Raw genomic sequence first — 21,543 nt, 5'->3', positions numbered from 1 at the left:
TGGATTTGATATCTTAAAATCCCATATTAAAAACAGCATCATTATGAATTGTCTATATTATGTTATGATCTGTTATTGTGTTAGGTACAGTAACTACTACAGTGATGCTCATTTAAATGTATTTCCCAACACTTGGCTTTCTCTGCAGTGCCCACTTTCTACCTGAGGAAGAAGTAATGCATTATTTATAAAGTCTGATGTCATTTCACACTTTTCTGACTGTCCCACGCTTGATTGCACAACTCATTTAGCAAAGGAGACAGTTTATATATAAAACATTGTGCTGTCCAAAAGCAGCTTTGATGGGTTTCTATTTGAGACTCAGTTTACAACATCCTGTCCATCCTGTCTGAGTCCACAGTAATTTTACCTGCTCTTTCCTCATGGTGAGTCATCATTTACCCAAGCATGACTTTGTTTTTTCCTCGAGTCCACAGTCTGCTTTACTCTAATGAGGAGGGAAATTTAGCATAAGGATGTGTGGCAACCAGGTGTTCCAGAGTTTTAGCTTTAGTGTGGCGACATACACTCACAGTGTGTAGAAAATAATTGTTTCCTCTTGCACTGACCAGTCAAGAGGAAAGTAAAGGTGTGTTTCCTGTTCTTTCTAGTGAGGGCATATTGACAAAGCAGAGCACAGACAGGCCACCAGACAGGGACGCAGGAAGACAAAACCAGACCAGGTGTGTCCAAATAAAGTAATTAAAGGGGCACCTGAAAGCTGTATTGTCTGATGCCTTAGCGATATTAAGAGTAGGTAGAACATTTGACCACTGATCAAGATGTCCCATGATCAAATCCCAACCTGTCTTTGATATAAAGCATCTGCCAAATACATAACATACAAAAGTTTGGACTGGTACTGTTGGTTATTTGAAGGAAAGCTTCTGACCAGGCCTTCAGCTCTGCGGGTACAAACACATATGTCCTCATTTATTGGGGAGTCTACCTGGGAAAATGTAATTGGTCTTTCTGGTCCCATCCAGAAGACATTAGCTTCAGATTAAAACAGATTTACCTTGTCAGAAAAGTTCCAACATTTTGGTGACTTTTAAACACGTGGTACAAGGTAATATAATTTATTGTTTTTTGATCCATGTTGTACTTTACACACTTAATAGAAATGTCAAAGTCTCTCAATTTCATTATTTGCAAAGTGTCAAGTACTTCAGATTTAAACAGTTGTTGAGCAAGGCAATTTCCATTATTTACACCATTTCCATTCATGACCAAACAGGGCTTTTATTTTCAAGCAATTCTTTGAACTCGGACAGTTTTTGGCACAAAGGGAAAAATGCCAAAACATTGTAGTAGAGTAAGAGAGCAGGAGTGAGCTGACATAAAAAGCATGATGGGGGGCAGACCTTTATTTCTGTTGCTAGTGATGCCTGTTAAAGGAGCCGCGCCAACGGTCCACACAGGGAATGTGAAATCCCCGAAAGGATTGCACCTGTCGATTATTTTACATTAGCAACTCCTTGCCACATTTGCTTCCATACTTCCAACAGAATTACCTTTATAACCCTAGGTCTGATGAAGAGGTAATGGCTGCGGGCAGAGTGTACTCAGCACTGTGTTCCAGTCTCCTGTAGTCATCACTGAGTTCTCCTCATCAGATCACTATTTCCCCCTCCTGTCTTTGTGTTTGGTCCACCAGTGCTGGAGCATACCGCAACTCTGTCTCCTGGCTGTAGTGTTTGTGTATTTGAACCTGTCAGAGGGCCTCCTAGGTGCCATTTAGGGTCAGTTTAGTGTCCGCCTGGAATCAATGTGAGCTAAACTGATCCTAGAGCAGTGCCTGCAGGTCCCTAGCTGCTGTCTCTGGCCCAGCTAGACAATGCCCTCGCTGCGCTTGCTCCTCCACACCACTAGGGCAGTCATGAGCAGCGTGACCAGGATGGGCACCACGATGAAAGGTCCCAGGATGCGGTTGGGTGGGTCGCGGAGCTGTCGACCAGACAGAGAGCAGTCATAGAAGTAGTGCTTGTGGATGCGAATGAAGAACTCATCCACCAAGCGGTTAGGCCAGAAGCAGTCCATTTTCAGGGCCACCAGGTAGGTGCAGTTAGTCAGTTCTCCATATGACCTGTGGAGGCAGGAGACAGAGATAAAGATGTGATTGAACCAGTGTACAAGGTGGTTGTCCATTATGACATGGGTGAGGGTACATGAGTGTCCACTCAAGGACTAATGTTCTCAATCACAATTCATGTATGTTCTTCTTTTTTACTCTCTGGACTGTAAATATTTTCATTTACAAATTATCAATATTCAGAAAGTCATTACCTAAGCTACAGCATTAGAGCTCTGCCAAGTAGACTTCTGTATGAAGTGGCCAAACAAATACAGTTTACAAACAAATACATTTTACGTAACGGGTTGGAAACCACAACCAAGATTCCCATAATTTTAATGTAGCTTAAATAAAGTGCAATCTAAAGCGCAATCATCTTGTTGTATCTTCAATACAGAGGAAATGGTTAAGCGTTAGACTGCAGCCTTTTCACTGTGGTGAGTACAACTAGTTTGTTTTGCCTTTCAATGCCCCTCTGGTAAACAGGGCCATGTCATGATTGAAGGTAATGACCCCCTGGTAATGGCCGTGGACAGTGACAGAGAAAGACAGAAGGTCCACTCTACACACCACCCCTCACCTTTCCACCCACACACACCTCTTGTGATGGGTGTGTGATCGAGAACGCAGGTTCATGCTCTCCACATAGTGCTATTTCTACCCACATCCTCCCGTGTGGGATGTTTGGCAGAGACTTGACCATAGTTAACATATACTACAGAGAGAGAGAAAAAGAGAGTGGAGGAAGGGATGGAGGAGAGAGGAGGGAGGCAGCAGGTTGGGATAGCAGTATATCTAGCAGAAGAAGAGGCCTGATCTAGCAGTGTAAATATAGATCCCCCAGCGGAACAGAAAGATGAACAAGGTTTATTCTCTCAGCTGACAGGCCTTTGGTCCAGGCATGATTTATGTTGTTGAAACACATTACTCTAAATAGATGGAAAGAGAGAGAGAGGAAGTGAGAAAGAAAGAAAACTGTGATGGTCAGGTTGGGAAAGGATAAACAAAGAGACTCATTTCACAGGAGGGGGGGGCACAGTGTTTTCACAGTGAATTATGGAGGAAATATGAGTTGTCCCTGAACATCTTCTTTGTCCTGTTTGCCAGTCGTGATGCTAGGATCTGTGTGTGTCAGGCCCACTACTGCTAACCACAACAACTACAACTGCTGCTACTGCTACTGCCACTGCCACTGCTACTGCCACTGCTACTACTAATACTAATACTACTACTATTACTATTACTACTGCATTCTGTCCATTAATGTTCTGAAAGCACTATGGAAGGGGGTAGTAGGTTCGATCTGACATCTACCACAGCCACAGTGATGGTTTGACAGTAATGAGTGTATGAACTAAGGCAGGTACCAAAAGACTCAGAATGGACAATGTCAGATGTCTTGTGACCTCTCCAGATGTTCAGATTGTATAGCTCCACAGCTTCCCGCTGCTCCTGTGAAAGGACAGCGAAGGACAGCACTTGCAAGGCCACCCTGTGTACGTCACATAATAGGCTGTGTTCTGGTGACGTTCACACATGCTAGACAATGTGTCAACATGTCACAAGCTAGACAATATGACCTCTGTGTGTGAGCGCTACGTCAACATTCTCACACTATCATTCCCTTGCACCTGCTCTTCTTCCTTTTGGGACAAGGACATGACAGTTAGGGTCAAAGGTCACACCGATGCACCATTACCCTTTCTTTATCAAAGAGAGGCTGTTGGCTGAGAATATATTTGGTCTGGCGTGACATGCAACACTACTGACTGATATGACCGTGTCAGAAATATTCAGGCATCAAGCCATGACTTTCATGAGATTTGATGGGAGAGATCACCTTTGAGATGTTATGTCTCAGTAAATCGTATCTAGGGAAGACAGGAATGGTTGGAGTGGCACATCTGACTGTCTGCAGCTTTGGAACGAAACTGCAAAAATAGATTTGTTTGAAATCTGCAGAGATCAGTTATTTTCCTATGAGCCTCTTTCAGTCTCCTCGCATGACACGAATGATCCAGATTTAAGTTCGTTTGGAAAGCCCCATTCAAAACCCTTTGTCTGATAAGAGAGTGAGCCAAAGATATTGCCTAGCCTGGCTACCTCTTCGTTTACAAACCAGAGAGAGGGACATTCTAAGTTTGCTTGGGGATAATCTGCCTCATTGACTGGAAACAAATATGAATAAATAAAACCTCACTGTGGGACCAGAACCAGCAGACTGAGAAACAAATTCCAGACTTGTCCTTCCGTTTCTGCACCTCTACTGAAGAGTTTGAGCCAGATGGTTTGTATTTACCAAACAAAACAATCAGCTTTTCTCATTCACTTTTTCTTCTTTCTCTGCATGACTGCAAGAGGAAATATTTACTATCACTCCATGAGACACACACACACATACATTTACACACACACACAAACACACACACATAGCAAGTCCCTTTTTACCCTGAGTAAAAATGCATATTAATATTTGGTTATGAATGACCTAGCCATTGCGCTGCCATGCATGTCATCCAATAAGTAAGGCGGATAGAGAACACTTGGCTCTGTGTGATTGGCCGTATTCTTTCAGTGGAGTGATATTCTCCAGGAAGGATTGGCTAACCTAACAAAGAAAGCACGGACCAAAGTGTCTTTACCAAAGGGTGCTTGTTGGTGACTTCAAAGAGCAAATCACATGCCAAAAGCTGTTTCTAATATGCTGGCTGGATGTTCCCCACCAGTTGGTTTACTATGCAACATAGCACCATCGTATAACACCTCCCCAAACACACAGACACACAACCCTCCCCAATCAGTGCTGCAGTTGCTGTGTGACAACATCAGCTGCTAGCGTCTGTTTAGTGAACAGATGCAACACTACACAAAGCAGTGGAGCAGTTGGTATTCCTTTCGGCCTGAGATGTGGTGAGGGATGAGAGGTGGGGTTTTCAGTAGTGTGCTGTGGTTCCAAGAGTTTTGAGGTGGAATAGTCCTTGAAAACATTTCACTCTGCAGAAGAGCCCAGATTTAGCTTTTGGAAGTGTGAACCCTCTATGAATAACTATGCCCAGAGAGGAAGGACAGTCTGTGGGAAAGGTCTTTGCATTAGCTTCCATAGATCTTCAAGGCCAGTGACTGCATCTTAGCTTAGCATTGTCTTACCCCTGAACACAACCAGCTTTTCAATCAGCTGTTTATTGAAATATTGAGTGTATTGCTGTCCTATGAAAGGAAGTATCTGGCTTTGTGAAGTAGTTGGTGTCTAAACTGTGTGGTGTCTGTGGTGTCTGTTCTGAAGCGTCTCACCCATTAGAGAACTTTTTCAAAAGTGAAATGCCTTTCGACCATCTCCCTGTATAGTTTCATGTCACAACTCTTGAGTGGAGACACAGGGAATTCAGAACGACTCACAAAGACGTCCATGTGTGTATGTGTGTGTTTGTGTGGATGTGTGCGTGGATGTTGTACTTGCAGCAGAGATCTGTCACATTTGAACTCCATATTGGTGGATTGCTTCTGCTTCACAGTGGAATATTCAGCTCCTTGTTCTAAACCATGTTCTGCCCTGCAGCGGGGTTCCCCAGATTTTCTGCCTACTCAGCAGTTCTTAAACTGCACTCCACGACTGAAGCTCATCTGCATATTCTTAGCTGTCCTGACACACACACAGAGAGAGAACGAGAGAGAGACAGAGAAACAGAGAGACAGAGAGAAAGATGGGTTAGGGAAGTAAAGCCGTAGACATTTCGATGATTTACTGTAAATTATGTATTTAAGGATTTAATTAAGGATTTAATTTAAAAGAACAGGCTAGAACAGCCAGCCTCCATAGTCTTACAGCAGTAGAATCTTTACCAACTCTACAGGGAGGGCATGATACACATACACACACATACACACACACATACACACACACACACACACCCACCCACACACACGTCTGCCAGGGGTAAGGGCTGGGTGACAGAGGTTCAGCCTATCATGATTGACAGTTAGTCCCTGTAGTGTACAACGCTTACCTTCTAAGATTAAAATAGGCTGTAGAGATGGAGTGACAGTCCACATATTAACTGTCCCTGGGATTGGAATTGTTCACACACTAACTGCTCCTTTGAGTGACAGATGGTCTGCAAAGCTAATCATGAAGCTCAAATTCAAGTTGCTATTTATCTTCTCTCATAGAAATCTAGCTGGCAGCCAAGACACACAGATGAGATGGAATCAACATTAGATAGGAAATGAAATAGGACCACAAGGGTATTTCTCAAATTATAAAAACAGCTTTTGACATTTATGGGTTTTAATGGTACGTGGACTCCCACATTCAACCATTGCCATGGGCCATAGAAGGGAACATTTTTCAACCACAAGGTCAAATGAAGAAAGATCTGACATTAAAACAGAGAAATCCCATTTAAAGAATCATATTGAAATGTCACTGACTTGTACAGAACTGGGTCTGACTTTCCTCATAGCTTTCCTCTCTAACGATTAGCGTCAGAGTCAATGAATGCCCTGCTCTCTGGCCATCTACATTTAGCTTCAAACCATTCTCTTTTAGTCATGCCGGCGCAGTGTACAAAATGCATCCAAAGACTCGGAAACAAAGTCTGCAAACCCATCACCTAAAATTGATTTTTCATTTATTTCTCATCTCTGTTCGTCTGTCCGCCACCGCTGTATTGTTTCCAGTCAGGCGCAGTTTGTCTGCCTCTTTTGTACTTTGCTGGAGAAATGTGTTAAAATTCTCGATATCTCTTCTGTTCGCTTGGCTACTACAGCCAAGTGCTTCCTCGCTCACTGTTTCATTTGAGGCAGATCAGAGAAACCTATCACACAGACACAAACAGACACTTATGCAAAAAAACACAAACACATGCACACATACACACACGCCTAGCAGCCAAGTAGATATTTCTAGGGCCTCCAAGGAAGTGGGTTTTAAAGACATAACCAATAGAGGAGGATGTGAGGGAGGCCAGACACCCCTCTGATATCCTTGGTAAACATCTCAGCTATTGATTCAGTTTTCAGCAGTACAAAGGCTCAGATTAGGGGACAGAATCTCAAACCTGGCAACCTTGAAATTACAGTGATCTGCAAAGGAAATCAGGCAAATGTAGAACTGCAAAACTGAGCCAGATGACACCCATCAGTCGCTAAGACACCAGTCGTTATAGACAAGTTCCAAATAAAATATACAAATAAATAAAAAAAACATTCAGACAAAATAGAGCTAGCTGGTTGTAGTATCGTGTAGTGTTGTTGAGTAGTGTGTGTGTGTGTGTGTGTGTGTGTAAGCTTGGCAGTCTGCTCCCCTGCGTGTGTATTATTGAGTATCTGACGATTTCCTTGAGCCTATGACCTCATACAGAGAGGCTGAGACTCTGGAGGGGCCTTGCATACTTTAATGAGAGCTGTCACTGTTTAGAGAGAGGGTGACAGGGGGAGACACAGGAAGAGAAGTGAAGGCAAGTGACCTCACCTGAAAGGACCACACAGACCGGCCATTCACACATACAGTAGCATCACCCCACAGCATTTATGTATCTATTATAGCTCCATCCAGTATTTATCCTAGTCCTATGATTAATCTGCAGGGTGTCTATAATGGGAATTCAATGTTTAGTAAAATGGTTGTCTCAACACTCTCTCTCAACACTAACCCAACACAACAACTGTGTTCCAAGGTCATCCGTCTTTCAGAGTGCATATCACTCATGCTGGGGGTGGAAACTGTGAGCAGCCAGCTCAGCCGGCCCGGCAGGGCCTGTGTCTAACACGCAGAGCGACACCCATGCTGGAGGCTTGACCCTGCTGGACAAGCAGAAGCACTGCATGGAGCTGGGTTTGATTTGTTGACATTCAAAGTCTTCATTTGAACCGGTTGCATAAACACATGGGGTGGGAGGTAGGTGGTGTTACAAAGTTCATGAGAGTTTGTTAGTGATAGTCATCACCTCTGAATACCCTTCAGGGTTTGCAGGGTGGGGTGGGGTGGGGGTGGGGGGGGGGGCTTGTAGAAGGGAAGTCAGGAAGACTGGCTGCCTGGTCAGACTCTCCATGGTAACGGAGATAGCTGTTAATGATACAGGCGTGGGACCACAGCTGATGTGCCAACGTTTAAACATTGGCCTCTTTGTTAACACTTACTGTCACCAAAAAAAAGAAATATCTCGGTATAGCTATAAATAGATATATACACAAACACTGCTGGAGCAGGACGTGTGTTTCCTGAGGAGAGGTGGGCAGTCTGGTCTGGCCTGGAGACAGAGGGTCAGTGGTGGTGTGGATCGGTGGATTTGAGTGGTTTCAGGAAACTATTGTGCACGATAGAATGACAAAGGAGAGGTTAGTGTGTGCGGGTCCTGCTCTGACCGATATGCTCTGACACATATGTCTGGCTGCCACGGCCACACTGTGGGCCCTAATAGAGACAAGCCTTCCTCACCCCAGAGCACCAGGGGCTCTGCTTCATCAAGCCTGGAGTGCAGCTTTCATGCAGCACTCTCTAGTCTCTCTACTCGGGTCTGATGTGGTCTCCTGTTGTGAGGAACGTATCGAGCTGTGAAATATTCCGAATAACTCCCACAGATGCTCCTGAACACACACACACAAACAAACACACCCCCCAAAAAAACTGCACACACATACACACACTATCTAATCTCATCAAAACATATGGGAATTCATTAAGTCACCCAGTGCTTCCCCAGAAATAGCTCATCTTTTTGGGAGAACAACAGTCTCAGGCGATGCCCCCTCACCCCCCCTGTCCTTTCTTATCTGCTCCAGTCTCCTCTCCCTCTTCAGTATGCAGCACACGTTATTGCACTGCTCCTTAAAGTGTTCATCTTCACAGAAACTTCCCATCTGGACAGAAAGGCCCCACTACTGGGACCTTGCCATTTAGAAGTGCGTTATGAATGTCAGAGTTGAAACTGGAGATGGCTTGGTTGAGAAAACGGTTCTCGTAGGGGTATACTGCTGGAGTCATACAGTTCGAACACGTGTGGGGAGGGAAAGAGATTCAGATGGAACTGGAGTTCCTAGCAATTGAATACATTAGAACTGGATTTATGTAATGTACTGTATATCATTCTTGGTGTATGGTTTTCCCTTGTTGCCTTTAGTTGGATTCTACCTCTAACTGGCTCACTGAGACCCTGGCTAAGATGTCAATTCTAACTCTACCGCTGTACATATAGTGTTGTTTTTTTAATGCGTTGTTGTGTTGGTGTTGTGTTTTCTCTACTCACTCGATGGTGTCCTCCCAGCTGCACCAGTGGTGCTGGTCCAGAGCCTCCATGTCCAGCTGGAACTTGGCCAGGCAGAACTCCTCAATGGCGAACTCATAGTTGTTACCACACGCCAGCACTGGAACACAGTGGCACACTGGAGGGGAGGGAGAGGAAAGAGGGTTAGATATGACAAGAATCTTCTTTAAACACCCACTTTTATTTCAATCATTTGATAAAAAAAAGATAATCTAACTACAGCATTGTACAGTCCTGTACTGTAGTTATAAGAAAGGTCTGGAAAGGTCACTTGATGACTAGGTTATTGAGAGGTTAGAGACAGACCCATACTGTATATTCACGATTTCACATCCAAGCGTCTACACTGTGTGTTGGTACTGTTTCTCTGGGTAGCCAGGCTGGAAGAGACTCCTGAAGCTGCTAAAAGGGCACACAATTTACTCTGACCACTCAAAAAGCAGTAGCGCCCTGGTGGCAAAGAGGAAAGGACTTAGGTTGGAGTAGTACAGACTAACACAGGGTAACGTCAGGGTCCTAACCCATGGTTGGACCTTTTCCCAGCAAAGAAATACAATTGGGGAAAGTCATTTTTGACAGCTTGAAAGTCTATTCCAACTGCTAAAATTTTGATAACGTTAACGTACTTCAGAGTTACTTTAGAGCAACCTTATATTTCATTTCATATCCGTTTAAATTTCGTCTCAGCTTCTGAGGAAAGCCACAGTCAGACTTGTACTGTATCTCAATTGGATTGGATTGGATGTAAAAAATAACCAAATACCACTTTTGATCAATTTGAGATAGAAAATCCACATTGGATCCACTGCCTGCTCATTAGACTTTAACTTAGAGCTGGTACATATTGTGGGTAAACACGTAATGCTGAATGTGTTTATGAAAGGCTGTGTAAGAGACTTTCCATGGTGCAACTTGGTCTGTGTTAAAACTTCAAAAGTTCATATGACAAGAACCAATCTTCCTTAGACAGACACCCGATTTAAAAGATACATCATTAAGTTCTGTTGTGCTCGTGACTGCAGTGGGCACGTCTCCTGCTGACTCAGTATCGAGGTTCCTTTTAACAATACACACTCTGCCCAGCTGCTATCGCTAATAGGAGAGTGCACTTACAGGAGCTGGAGATGGAGACTGGCATAGCACGCAGTGTCAGACAGGCATGGGAGGAACAATGAGGGTCCCTTTAATTAACTCTGACAGAATGGGTTTAATGCGCACCACATGTAAAAATAAAAACTATGGCTGTTTCAGACGACTGTCGACGGCTTGCTTCAGAACGCCCACTTTCTTATTGTATTTTCTCATCTCTCCCTCCCTCCTTGTCTCACACTCTCTGTGTCAGTCCTACTGTACTTCTCATCATCCTATCTCAGGGACATACTGGTAGACTCTCACAACTAGTGGACATCCTCCCGGTATCCCTGAGTGTCTTCTGAAGAGTGTGTTGGAGGTGGAGGGATGAGGGAAGGGATGTTGAAAAGCCTTTATGAGGCAAAGTTACGCAAGCGATATGTTTACAAGCCCAAACATTCCACATAAATCTCTGCAGAGCTGGTGAGACCTGATCAAGAGACTCGTTACGTAATGCCCAGATTATTAAATTAAGGAAGGCAATGTGGCTGGTACTGAAAATCTTAGAAGTATTGGGCTATCAGATCATCAACACAAGCAGTCAGTGTACTGCAGCTTCCTTCCAACATACAAAAGCTCCCCACCATTTATTACTTCAGACAAAACACTTCTTAACTACATAGTATTAGGACATCAGCTCCACACAAAGTCAATAGTCAGTATACAGTAGCAACCCTCCAATATTATATTACTCCAATATTATATTATTCATTTGTAGTTGAACGGTAAAACTGTCCTACTTTCGTTTGTTGTATTCCAGTGCTGAGTTTGAGTTGATAGTTAACAGTGGAATGTTATGTGTATCAGAATGCAGCATGAGGCCAATCCTTGAAACTACAAAGGTATTGAAGGCCCAGGTGTGATGAGTCTGCCTCCCCTGGACCAATCGCACAGCACGCTGCCTCTCTGGATACATATCCATTGAATAAGGAGACGGTGGAGCCTGTGAGTCTGCATATGGCTACAAATATCTCCCACCTCCAACCTCCTAACTTCCTGTGACCCAGGCCTTTAGATATCTTAAAAGCCTCCTGCATATTCAAAAGCTGGATGCACACACCGCTCTCGAGAGTAGAGGGTGACCCCTGCTATTGATCTGCTTTCTACTACATAGGCCCAGGCTACTGGCTCCTCAGTTTGGCAAGTTTGAATGCTACTCCTGTCTGCATGGAAAACCCTGAAAAGCAATATACAAAACTAAGATTTTTTTCCGATAAGATGTTCTTCAATGAGGAAAATTGAGGATGAAGGCAACAAGGCAAGATTCCCGCTAACACACACACACATTGGAATAGTATACCGTAAAACCAAGGGAGAGGAAAATAGATGAATATTGGAACAGTGAACAATGTGATACAAACATCACATGATGAAATGTTGATTCTAATTCAGTTCTATGAAAGAAAAAACAAATAAGCTTTATCCATTCTTTGCTCAGTTTGTTTCATGAACATTCAATGTCAAGTCCTCTGTGAACAATGCACAGGGCCTCTTCTGGTAGATAGGGGGAACAAGGGGAAGTGGAAAAAGGAAAGAAAGTTGAGTGTATTAGCTGGCTAATGAACACTCCTCCACATCATCATCCTCCCACACTGACAGGAGCTGTCACTCCTCTTACTGTTAATCTCTCTCTCTCTCTCTCTCTCTCTCTCTCTCTCTCTCTCTCTCTCTCTTCATCCTAATGGTGACGACTCCACCTGTCCCCCTCAGTTTAATTGCCATGGTTACTGAAGTTAAATATGGGGATCAGACACTGTGCCGTTCCACACAACTGTGTCCACTGTGACTGTGTTATTACGGTAATAGGGTCTGGGGAATGTAGTACAATAGCTAGCCTACAATTCATCACCAAATGTGGATCGTCCCATGAAAAACTATGCTCAGAACTGTGGCTGATCCATATATCCGTGTATAAACCATTACAATACTGCCGAAGGTGAACACACAATAATGCATTGTCTCTCCCTCCCTCTCTCTTTTTCTCATTCTCTGTATTGTCCTGAGCATGACTAGGGGGTTAATGAATAATGGACAGGAATTTAATGTTCCTAAGTCTTTGACTGCGTTTCAGATGAGGCAATTCTGCCTGCAGGGAGTTTTCTCAGACAGATTGTGCACTTATGTTAGAAAGAAAAACAGAGGCATAAAGAAAGAGACAGAAGAGAGAGAGAATGAGAGAAAATGAGAGAGGCATGTTCAGTCTATGTTGTCTTCTATAGTTCCTCCACATCCCATCCCACCAGGGAGGGCACCGGGAGAGGAGAGCAGACAGCTGGCCAGCCAGTAAAGATGGATGAATCTTTAGAGAGCTGATGAAGTTCACCACACACACACACAGAATGCAGGCACTGAAGTGGATTTGACAGCAGACACTGATACAAAGCGTGGGCTTGGCAGCTTGTAGAACTTCATGAGAGCAGTAATACTAATATCACTCATGGAAATCATTTTTTCATATGTACATTTACATTACATTTAGTCATTTAGCAGACACTCTTATCCAGAGCGACTTACAGTAAGTACAGGGACATTCTCCCCGAGGCAAGTAGGGTGAAGTGCCTTGCCCAAAGACACAACGTCATTTGGCACGGCCGGGAATCGAACTGGCAACCCTCTGATTAATAGCCCAACTCCCTAACCGCTCAGCCATCTGACCTATTATATTTAACATTTTAGGGTTCTTGCAATCCCCCAAAATGGAATCAGGGACATTAGGACAGACTGGGTACAGTAGAACACGTGATTTACAACTGCAGAACGAAAACAGATCAACAAGCTGGGGAATGCTGGGTAGTCCATTGTTACCTGGGGTACCTTTCCTGTGTTTGAAGTCAACATCTCTCCTCTTCGAAGGACTGATGCCTGCAGCACAGCACCTATCCCCATTAGCTGCCATGTAAGCAGCCTGCAAACAACCTCACCTCCCACTGCAGCAGCCTGCAAACAGCCTCCACCTCCCACTAGAGCAGCCTGCAATCAGCCTGAACCTCTCTTGAAACTGCCTGGACCTGCAGGGAAATCCACTGCTAACCGAACATGTCTTCTCAGAACCCTCCTCATAGACCACAGCCACAGCCAGAGCCATCAGGAAAGCAGGGAGACAGAACCTCCGACTTGGCTTCAAACCGACATCTGACACCCCTTAAATCCTTCAAATCATCGGCCTACTTTCGCGTTCGAGACAGACTTTTCTGTGTGGGACAGGACGACATGCCTTTCTACTTTTCAGGCTGTGTCTGCCTGAATGTGCCTTGAGCGTTTAGCTGGACTGGGCTCTCCGGGGAGAAGTGCACTTTCTACTACTGCTGTTGCATGCCGCACAGATAACAGATGCTTGCCGTTTGGATAGGGCAGACAACCAGAGAGGGTGCGGTGAAGTAAAGTTTGGAGCACAGCTTGAGGACATGAGCTGCTGAAGGATGCTGTCTGGAGACCTGCTGTCAGAGCCCAGCAGAGCTGTTCCCCAGCAGCTCCGTGGTGTGTACACAGACGAAGAGGAGCCTCGCTTCCTTTACACACCAGTCACACAGTACATCGGATCAAGGCTCCTCTGGAGGAAGAGTTTGCGGAAAAGACATCATTAGTGTCACTGTTTTCACCTCGTGATGCATTCTGTCAACTGTAATAACTGCACACGCAAAGGTCAGTGTGCTGAACAATCCACTCTGCTTACTGTGTCTCCAGTGTAAAATGACTGGAGGGCAGTAAACATTAGGCAGTAAAGTTGTAATCAGGAGGACATTTTCTAAGGTGGCACAACTGAAGCAATTGCATGACGCACCACACTCATTATCTTTGTACCGTAACAATAATCACAGGAATTAATTGCTTTCTGTTCTGTCTTCTCAAAATGCATCATGTGTTTTCTCCAATTACTTTCAGCGACAGGCTGGCACATGTTCGGAGGGAACAGGTGCCAGGCATTAAAAGGATGCTCTGTTTAATCAAGATTGTACCAAAGGGGTTTCTGTCATTTTGACAAGCGCTGTCGCTCAGAGGAAAGTAACAACCAAATAACAGTTTGAATCAATATGGCGCTGAACATCCATGGTTGCACCTTTCAGCAAATAAACCCTGTCAAATATAGTCACCACCCTGCCTCTCCTGCTGAGGCTGAGCACACAAAATCTCTCACACACACACACACACACAATAGAATCAACTGAGGTGCATTGCTGCTGAGATGCAGAACTTGATCATGAGGAATTGATATACAAAGTCACAGTGGGAAATTGCAATCTAACCAAAAGATAAGGCACATCAAATCAAATGGAATATAAATCTTAGTCTGCTTTAATTGCTGTCCCAAATTATCTGCCATTATAAAAAGAGGTCATAAAATGTGCACAATGACAGAGTTAATGACACCATAAATCCCTTTCATCCCTCCTCTCTCTCTGCACATATGCTTGCACACACACGCATACTCACCCATGCACGAACGCACACACACACACACACACACTTTCTCTCTGTAACCTCTCTCCCAAACGCTCCTTCTCACACACTCTTTCTCTCCATATCGGTCCCTTTCTCTCACACACACAAATTGGCAATCACACATGCCGTGATCACTGATATATATTCTTTGAGCTCAGTGTTGCACAAGTGATTGATCAGCCAGAGCAATTACAGACACCATCACCATTAGCCTACCTATTTATTACCCCCACTTAACCCAGCTCTGCTCTCCAGGGTCAGACCTGAGATAAACAACTCTGGCTAACATGTGGCCCACTCTACAACAGCTCGACACTGATTTCAAAGACAGAGTTGTGGAGAGACAACACCTTGGGTTCAGGTTACGGCCACATTGCGGACCTGATCATGAAGGGAACCAGACACCAGATCCTGGGAATGTACAGTACTTATTTCATGACCTCTTTAGTTCAGACAGTCCTTATAAAGAGAGCAGGTTTGAGGTGCACTAGTGTAGGAAGACCCCAGGGACCCTCTGAAGAGAGCAATTCCTAATTAGGAAGCAACACCAGTCAGACTGTTCTGAATGATTATTCCAACATGGGGGAATGAGCCTCACTCATTCACCAAACTATACAAAATATGCATGACAGGAACTCATTTACATCCGGGAGACAATAATTTGTCGAGAGACAAAGGGAGAGACAGAATGTGTGCGTACATCTGAGAGAAAAAGGTAGAGGAGGAGGGAGGAAGGGGAAAAGAGAAAATTGCCTGACGGCGGAAGAATACAATTACACAACGTGTCAGAGCAGTTTCGTTGAGTGGGCTGTGATGTCATACTGTAGGCAGAGTAAGGCCGGCACTGCCTCCGGCTGGGGCTCCTTGCTGAGGAGACCAATGAGCTGTCAACATCAACCTCCACACACTCACATCCACCCAGTGTGTAAAGGCATCAAACTGGCAGAAGAGGTTAAGGTTGCTTGTTGCTAGTTCCGTGTGTGATCAGGGAAATGTCTCAAGAGCACACCCCGCAGACGGAGATCACATCACAAGCCCACAACCAATAATTATGTTCAGATTGTGGCCAAAAAACCCTTCTGGGTTTGGATGATCTGGAGAATTAGCCATGTGCAATTGATCTTTGCCAATGGGCTCTCAAACACACACACCTGCGCACACATACACAGTGCCAAACGCAAACTGACAGCCGACAATAAATTGGGCTCATGTTTCCCCCACTAAAACCAAATGGGGAATAAATCAGCTTCAGCGTTTTTCAGTGTCAAAGTGTCTGGTTCTATACTGGAGGCAAGTCGTTGGAAGTCCTGGCTCTGAGGACACTTATAAAACCTTGACACCCTTTAACAGCCAGGGGAGACTAATGGATATAGGAGTAGTTTGGACTCATGGAGCTAAATAATCAATACGTTTGTACCAGTGGATCCCAGACATACAGTCAGACCGTGGCTTCGGTTTAGTGGGCAAATGTGGTGTTGTTGCACACAGAAGACTGAAGGGTGAACCATGTCGGTCACGCAAGGCAGCTAGCCTGCATGTCAGTGCAATGGGCATATCTAGGAAGTAATGGCCCCCTCTCCCTGGCAACCTCGACAGACAGAAAGCATCCCCTGGAAACCATCCCAGCAGTGCTGCGTACAGGGGGCAATGCAATTCAACACACAGCTGAGTACTCTGAGATCATCAACAGCTTGTGGAACCTATCCATTGATCTGCTCTGCCAGAAAGGGGGATGGCAGAAGGAGAAAGAGAGAGAGAAAGATCGGGAGGGAGAGAGAGAGAATCTGTCCTTGTTTTCATGCACCGTAGTGCCAGAGCTGACTGGATTGGGACCATTTCTGCATAATTAATAATTAGCTAATGCAGGAATCTACCGCTGCCTACTGACACCAAGCATAGGTCAGTCATCACATATTCAGCTGCACCAGCTTATTCCCTATGGCGAGAGCTACCACACCTCACCCCAAAAGGTCATCAGAGATCATAATTATTCTATGTTATGACAGTAGGATACAAATACATGTAAAATCTATATCTGAACCAGAACTGCCATGCTTTTGTTATCAGAATGCAGCACTGGATACAAATGTGCAGAACACACATAAAGACTCCCATGTCCCTTCTGTAAGTTGAATTAATCTCAACAAAACAATTATTTGATGTTTTGACAAATTGTTACAAAATATGTGTGTGCTATTGGAATTTGATTTGAAAGGGCTTGACAGTCGCAATTAGAGATGCCCTTGGAATAAATAATCACAGTCATCATCACAACAGACATTTCAACTGAAAGCTGAGTCCACACTGAAACAAATACCATTTTCACCGAGAAATGAACAGGTCAACCACTCCGATTCATATTCAGAGATAACTGCGGGCATGTCTAAGAGTTAGCCTGGGATTGATAAGGAGGGGGTCAGAGTTGACTCTCCCACAAAGACGACGAGTACCAAGGAGGTTGAACCAAACACTCCAGCCTCTGATGCAAGCAATCCCAGGAACACAACCTCAAGTGGATTGACTAATGGAAAAAACCCAGAGGTTCACTCATAACAGACTGTGTTAACCCTGTTGATTGAGTGTGTTCATCCAGTGAGCAGGTATAGATATTTAAAAAATGTGTCCATGACCTTCTAGGATTGACAAGAGATTTAAAATAGCACAAAGGCACCAGGAAGTAACACTGGTGTGATGGCAAGTTTCTAAAACACATTCATGGCAACAATGGCACAAAAAACAGCCTTGAAGATGTACTCTGATGTGTGTGCACCATGTGTGTAGGTGTGTGTGTGTGCACAAGCACAATGATGCATCTAATCACACATTTGTGAGCTGAGGGCTGATTATTAAGCAACATGCAGCTCATTGGAATCAGAGAAGGAGCATGCTGTCAGAGATGTGGCTAAGTGCTCACAGTGCTGTGAACAATGCCTGTGGAGTGGCTGGCTGCCTGTGTGCGAGCCAGCCCACTGGCTTTACAAACACTCATCCTTACTGGCTCGGATATGTGGCTCCTCACGGATGAACAACTGACTGCTGAGTGCAACTGTCAAGATTGAGAGCTCACTCTCGACCAGTTAGAGCCAGTGGTGGATTGGAGGGTGTGGAGGGATGGGGTCTATGCACAAGAGTTGTTGGGAAAGACATCTCTCTCTGTGTCGTTTACAATGAGGGGAATTTTACTCACCAATGAGAAGCCAGTAAATATACTCTCAGAAGTGGCGGTGGCGACGAGCTATTGTTATGTAACATTGAATGTAGTTTATAAGAGACACTTAACCACCAGATGAGCTGGACACTCAACTCAGCTCACTGACTAAAATACAGGTTGTTTTAGGAGTTTGTAGACACCTGAATGTAATTGGTTTTACAAGCAAAAAATACCGCAACGCTATATCTGTCAATAAAACCCTGCCTGACGATGCAATATCAATCTAGAATAGAGTAAATCTGAAGAGAGAAAAAGAGAGAGGGGGTGGTCAATACAGGTTTTCTAGATGTAATACATGTACATATTTTTCATATGCGCAATATAAGTAGGTTAACAAGGGTTAATGATGTTATGGTGAATGTGTGGTGAGAATAACGCATACAGAGTTGTCCAGGCCACATTGCACTTTGTACAATGTCTACAGTATATTATTGTACTTCAATGCATGCTTTGCATTTAATACAAAGTGTGGTCTGTCCCCCCAAAAACATATTGGCAATCATAACAAACAGCATGTGGTTGATTGATTGAACTGTATTCTCTTATCAGCCTTGCAGGTTTTACCTGGTTAATTTACTAATCTAAGAAGACAAAAAATGCCATGCAGCACATCCAAGCACAACAATATAAAAGAGTGCAAGAACTCTGTACCCCCCACACCCCTTAATCCCGATTAATTCAATCAAGCCAATGAGGAAGTGGGTGGGCCTGTCTCACAAGTCAAACGGGATGAGGAGACAAAGCCAACCTGACAACTGTAAAACTCATAAACAAGCCACAACATCAATCTGCAAGGCCTCTGACACGCCTCCTCCATTTCCCATTCTCCTGCCTGGGATTGGAATTCTGTTGGCCAACCTGGGAGATTTACTCAACAGTCACGTCTGACTTCCCTCCTGCCTTGTTCCCTGGTGGTGCGTGTGTGGGCTTACATGCATGTGTGTGTATGTGTTTAAATTGCCAGAGCAACCAAAGGGCAATCACAGGATTGAAGATAAACAACTAAATCTCTACTGTTAGAATTGTAGCATGTTTCAAATGTAAACCTGTCCCATCAGTTGAGGTGCAGTCGTCATGTGTGAGGGTCATATATCTGCAAGGGATTGTGGGGGATGGCCAGACAAAACCAGCTGTGAGTGGGGGGAGCAGGACACTTGACATTTCTTCCTCTGTTGGCATCATTACCATGGGGTCACCACATTGTTCCATACCAGCTGGGGTCCCTTACTGGCTGTTGAGACATGCGCACACACACGTCGGCATGGATGCAAGCATGCGTACATACACACACACACACACACACACACGCACACACACGCACAAACCTGTGATATTATTTGAACTTTTATTGGATTATTGCTACTGAATGTGACTTGACACACTTTAAAGAACGTAAGGGCGGCACAAGAGTATATGATTTAGGTCTGGAACTCATAATCTTGAGACTGCCCCTCCTGTTTTTCCTCCTCTGGTCCACGCCTCTCTCATGTCAGCCAATTGAATGGTGGATCAAGTCACTTGAAGGGAAGAATATAATGAAACTGAGCTCACAGCACCATACTCAGTGCATATTTGCAAAAATAAAAGGAGAAAGCGCTGCTATTTTACACACAAATACTGTACATCCCTCTCCACTTGAAACAAGTAAAATGGGTTTGTGTATTGAATCATATTTATCATTATAGTTATACATACAATGTTGTAATCTCAAAGCAGAACCACTATTATGAGCTGTCATAGTAATCACGGATGAGTGTTTTGATTCTGGTTGTTTGCGTGTAGAAGCATTGTGGAGGTTTATTGTCTGGTGTGCGTCAGAGTGCTCACACGGTTATTCCCACTCAGACTGCCCCCTTAGTTCAACCATTATTCAGGAGCAGGAGTCCTCTGGTGTATCTAAATTTTTAATTCCACACTGCCGCATGCACCGCTGGGTCGGTTGAAGTTCTACCAGGGAAGGAAAAAAGAGTGAAAAACTCAACAAAAAAGTCTACGATTAACTTTTCTGTTTTAGTGTGATTTTCAAAATGTTTCATTGGAATTTGTGAGGCAAAATCACGTGAATTCCTAGCACTTAAAAGGTTCTCTCGATTTATTGATCGAGGAAATGGAAAAAACACCCGAGATGTCGTTGGCACAGTATAGACTGTAGACTCAACAATTACAAGGGAGGTAACCTACAGTATTATGTTGAACGCGGTAGTCCTTGACAGAGAAACAACATAAAGACTCACTGGTATCCTCAGCAGAGGCGCACGCACAGCTCAGCAAGCATGTGAAGAGAAGTGTGAAATAAATTGCCTATAGCAGAAGGAAGGCGCCATGCATAATTAATTAGCATTATATAGGCTATTAGACAATTGACCCGTGTATAAAACTACATAATCAGTCATGTACGTTTGATTATATCTATCAATGCATTTATCAATCCACAATTGTTCATTTTTGCAACACAGATTATGTAATCCTTTTTTATTATTTTAATGAATACGAAACTGTTTTCCATTAGTTAAAGTTTCTATAAACAGTGCAGTTTGAAGCTACAATTATAGTTATAACACGGGTAACTGGCTAGCAAATCCAGTGCGAAGCGTTGCGCTATTGGTTCTCCTATCTCCAACAAAACTTACCAACCAAAAGCCAAAAAAGCATCTGTGTAGACACCACTAGTGCGTTCTTCAATGCCATTTTCATGGAAATCCGGCTTAATGATAGAGAAGTTTGACAAACGTTCAAACGTATGAATTCGCAGCTGTCCCTTTATAAAGAAAAGTGAGAGTATCCGAGAAGTGTAGCTAAATTGTCAAATTCATGTTGCTATTGTCCAACTTCGTAAACGAAGGTTAGATGTAGTCTCGGGAAATATCAATTCCAGCTCTGAGCTCTCCGTTACCTCTGTGAAAAAGATCCGTTGCTTTTGAAGTAGTGGTCCTATATATTGCGGCTTGTAAAGTTTCTTCTGAATATCAGCCGCAGAATAAATTTCAGTAAAAAAAAAAAAAAGAAGCTTCCCACAACCTTTACCCACAGACCCTCTTGGCAACTCCAACCATGCGCAAGGAGACGCGCCGAGTGAGCTAGTGCCTATGGGCTGCTGAGGTCTGGAGCTGGCGTTCTGCTAACAGGACAAGTGTGAGCAAGCCTTCGCTAGGCAGACTGAAATGTAGGCTACAGGAAAAGTAGAGGGCGGCAGTAGCCTCATGAGAGGAGGGACAGAGTGCATGATGCGTGTCTAAAACAGCACCCCAAGGAGTCGTTGGGGAACTATAACGGTCAGTGTAAGAGTCGCATTGTCAAGAGATTACTGCCGAATCTCAATCACAAAATGACAAGGTCACAAGGGGCAGAAGTTTGGCTTGGTTCAAACATACAGTACGTGGGTAATCACATGATCAAGTACTCCAATAATGCCATCTAGTGTTGCT

General features: G+C 44.1%; 1 protein-coding gene across 1 annotated transcript; it reads right to left on the bottom strand.

Annotated features, from left to right (window-relative positions):
- Window positions 1–1,063: 1,063 nt before the first annotated feature.
- Window positions 1,064–21,377, bottom strand: ramp1 (receptor activity modifying protein 1). The gene is made up of 3 exons (XM_062456841.1): window positions 20,749–21,377; window positions 9,319–9,454; window positions 1,064–2,086 (listed from the first exon to the last, which is right to left on the bottom strand). Exons 1-3 carry the CDS (start codon window positions 20,810–20,812, stop codon window positions 1,831–1,833), a joined length of 456 nt encoding a protein of 151 aa, XP_062312825.1. The 5' UTR covers window positions 20,813–21,377; the 3' UTR covers window positions 1,064–1,830.
- Between the last annotated feature and the right edge of the window lie 166 nt (window positions 21,378–21,543).

Source organism: Osmerus eperlanus, chromosome 3, assembly GCF_963692335.1.
Source record: "Osmerus eperlanus chromosome 3, fOsmEpe2.1, whole genome shotgun sequence".
Classification (NCBI taxonomy): Eukaryota; Metazoa; Chordata; class Actinopteri; order Osmeriformes; family Osmeridae; genus Osmerus; species Osmerus eperlanus.
The sequence above is the reverse complement of the archived record's forward strand: the minus strand, read 5'-3'. Positions and strand labels throughout refer to the sequence as shown.

Coding starts and splice junctions, on each gene's coding strand:
- ramp1 (XM_062456841.1), bottom strand. CDS start 20,812: ATGAAAATGGCATTGAAGAACGCACTAGTGGTGTCTACACAGATGCTT. Junction 9,455..20,748: donor GCTTTTTTGGCTTTTGGTTG/GTAAGTTTTGTT, acceptor CCTCCCCTCCAG/TGTGCCACTGTGTTCCAGTG. Junction 2,087..9,318: donor AGCTGGGAGGACACCATCGA/GTGAGTAGAGAA, acceptor CTGCCTCCACAG/GTCATATGGAGAACTGACTA.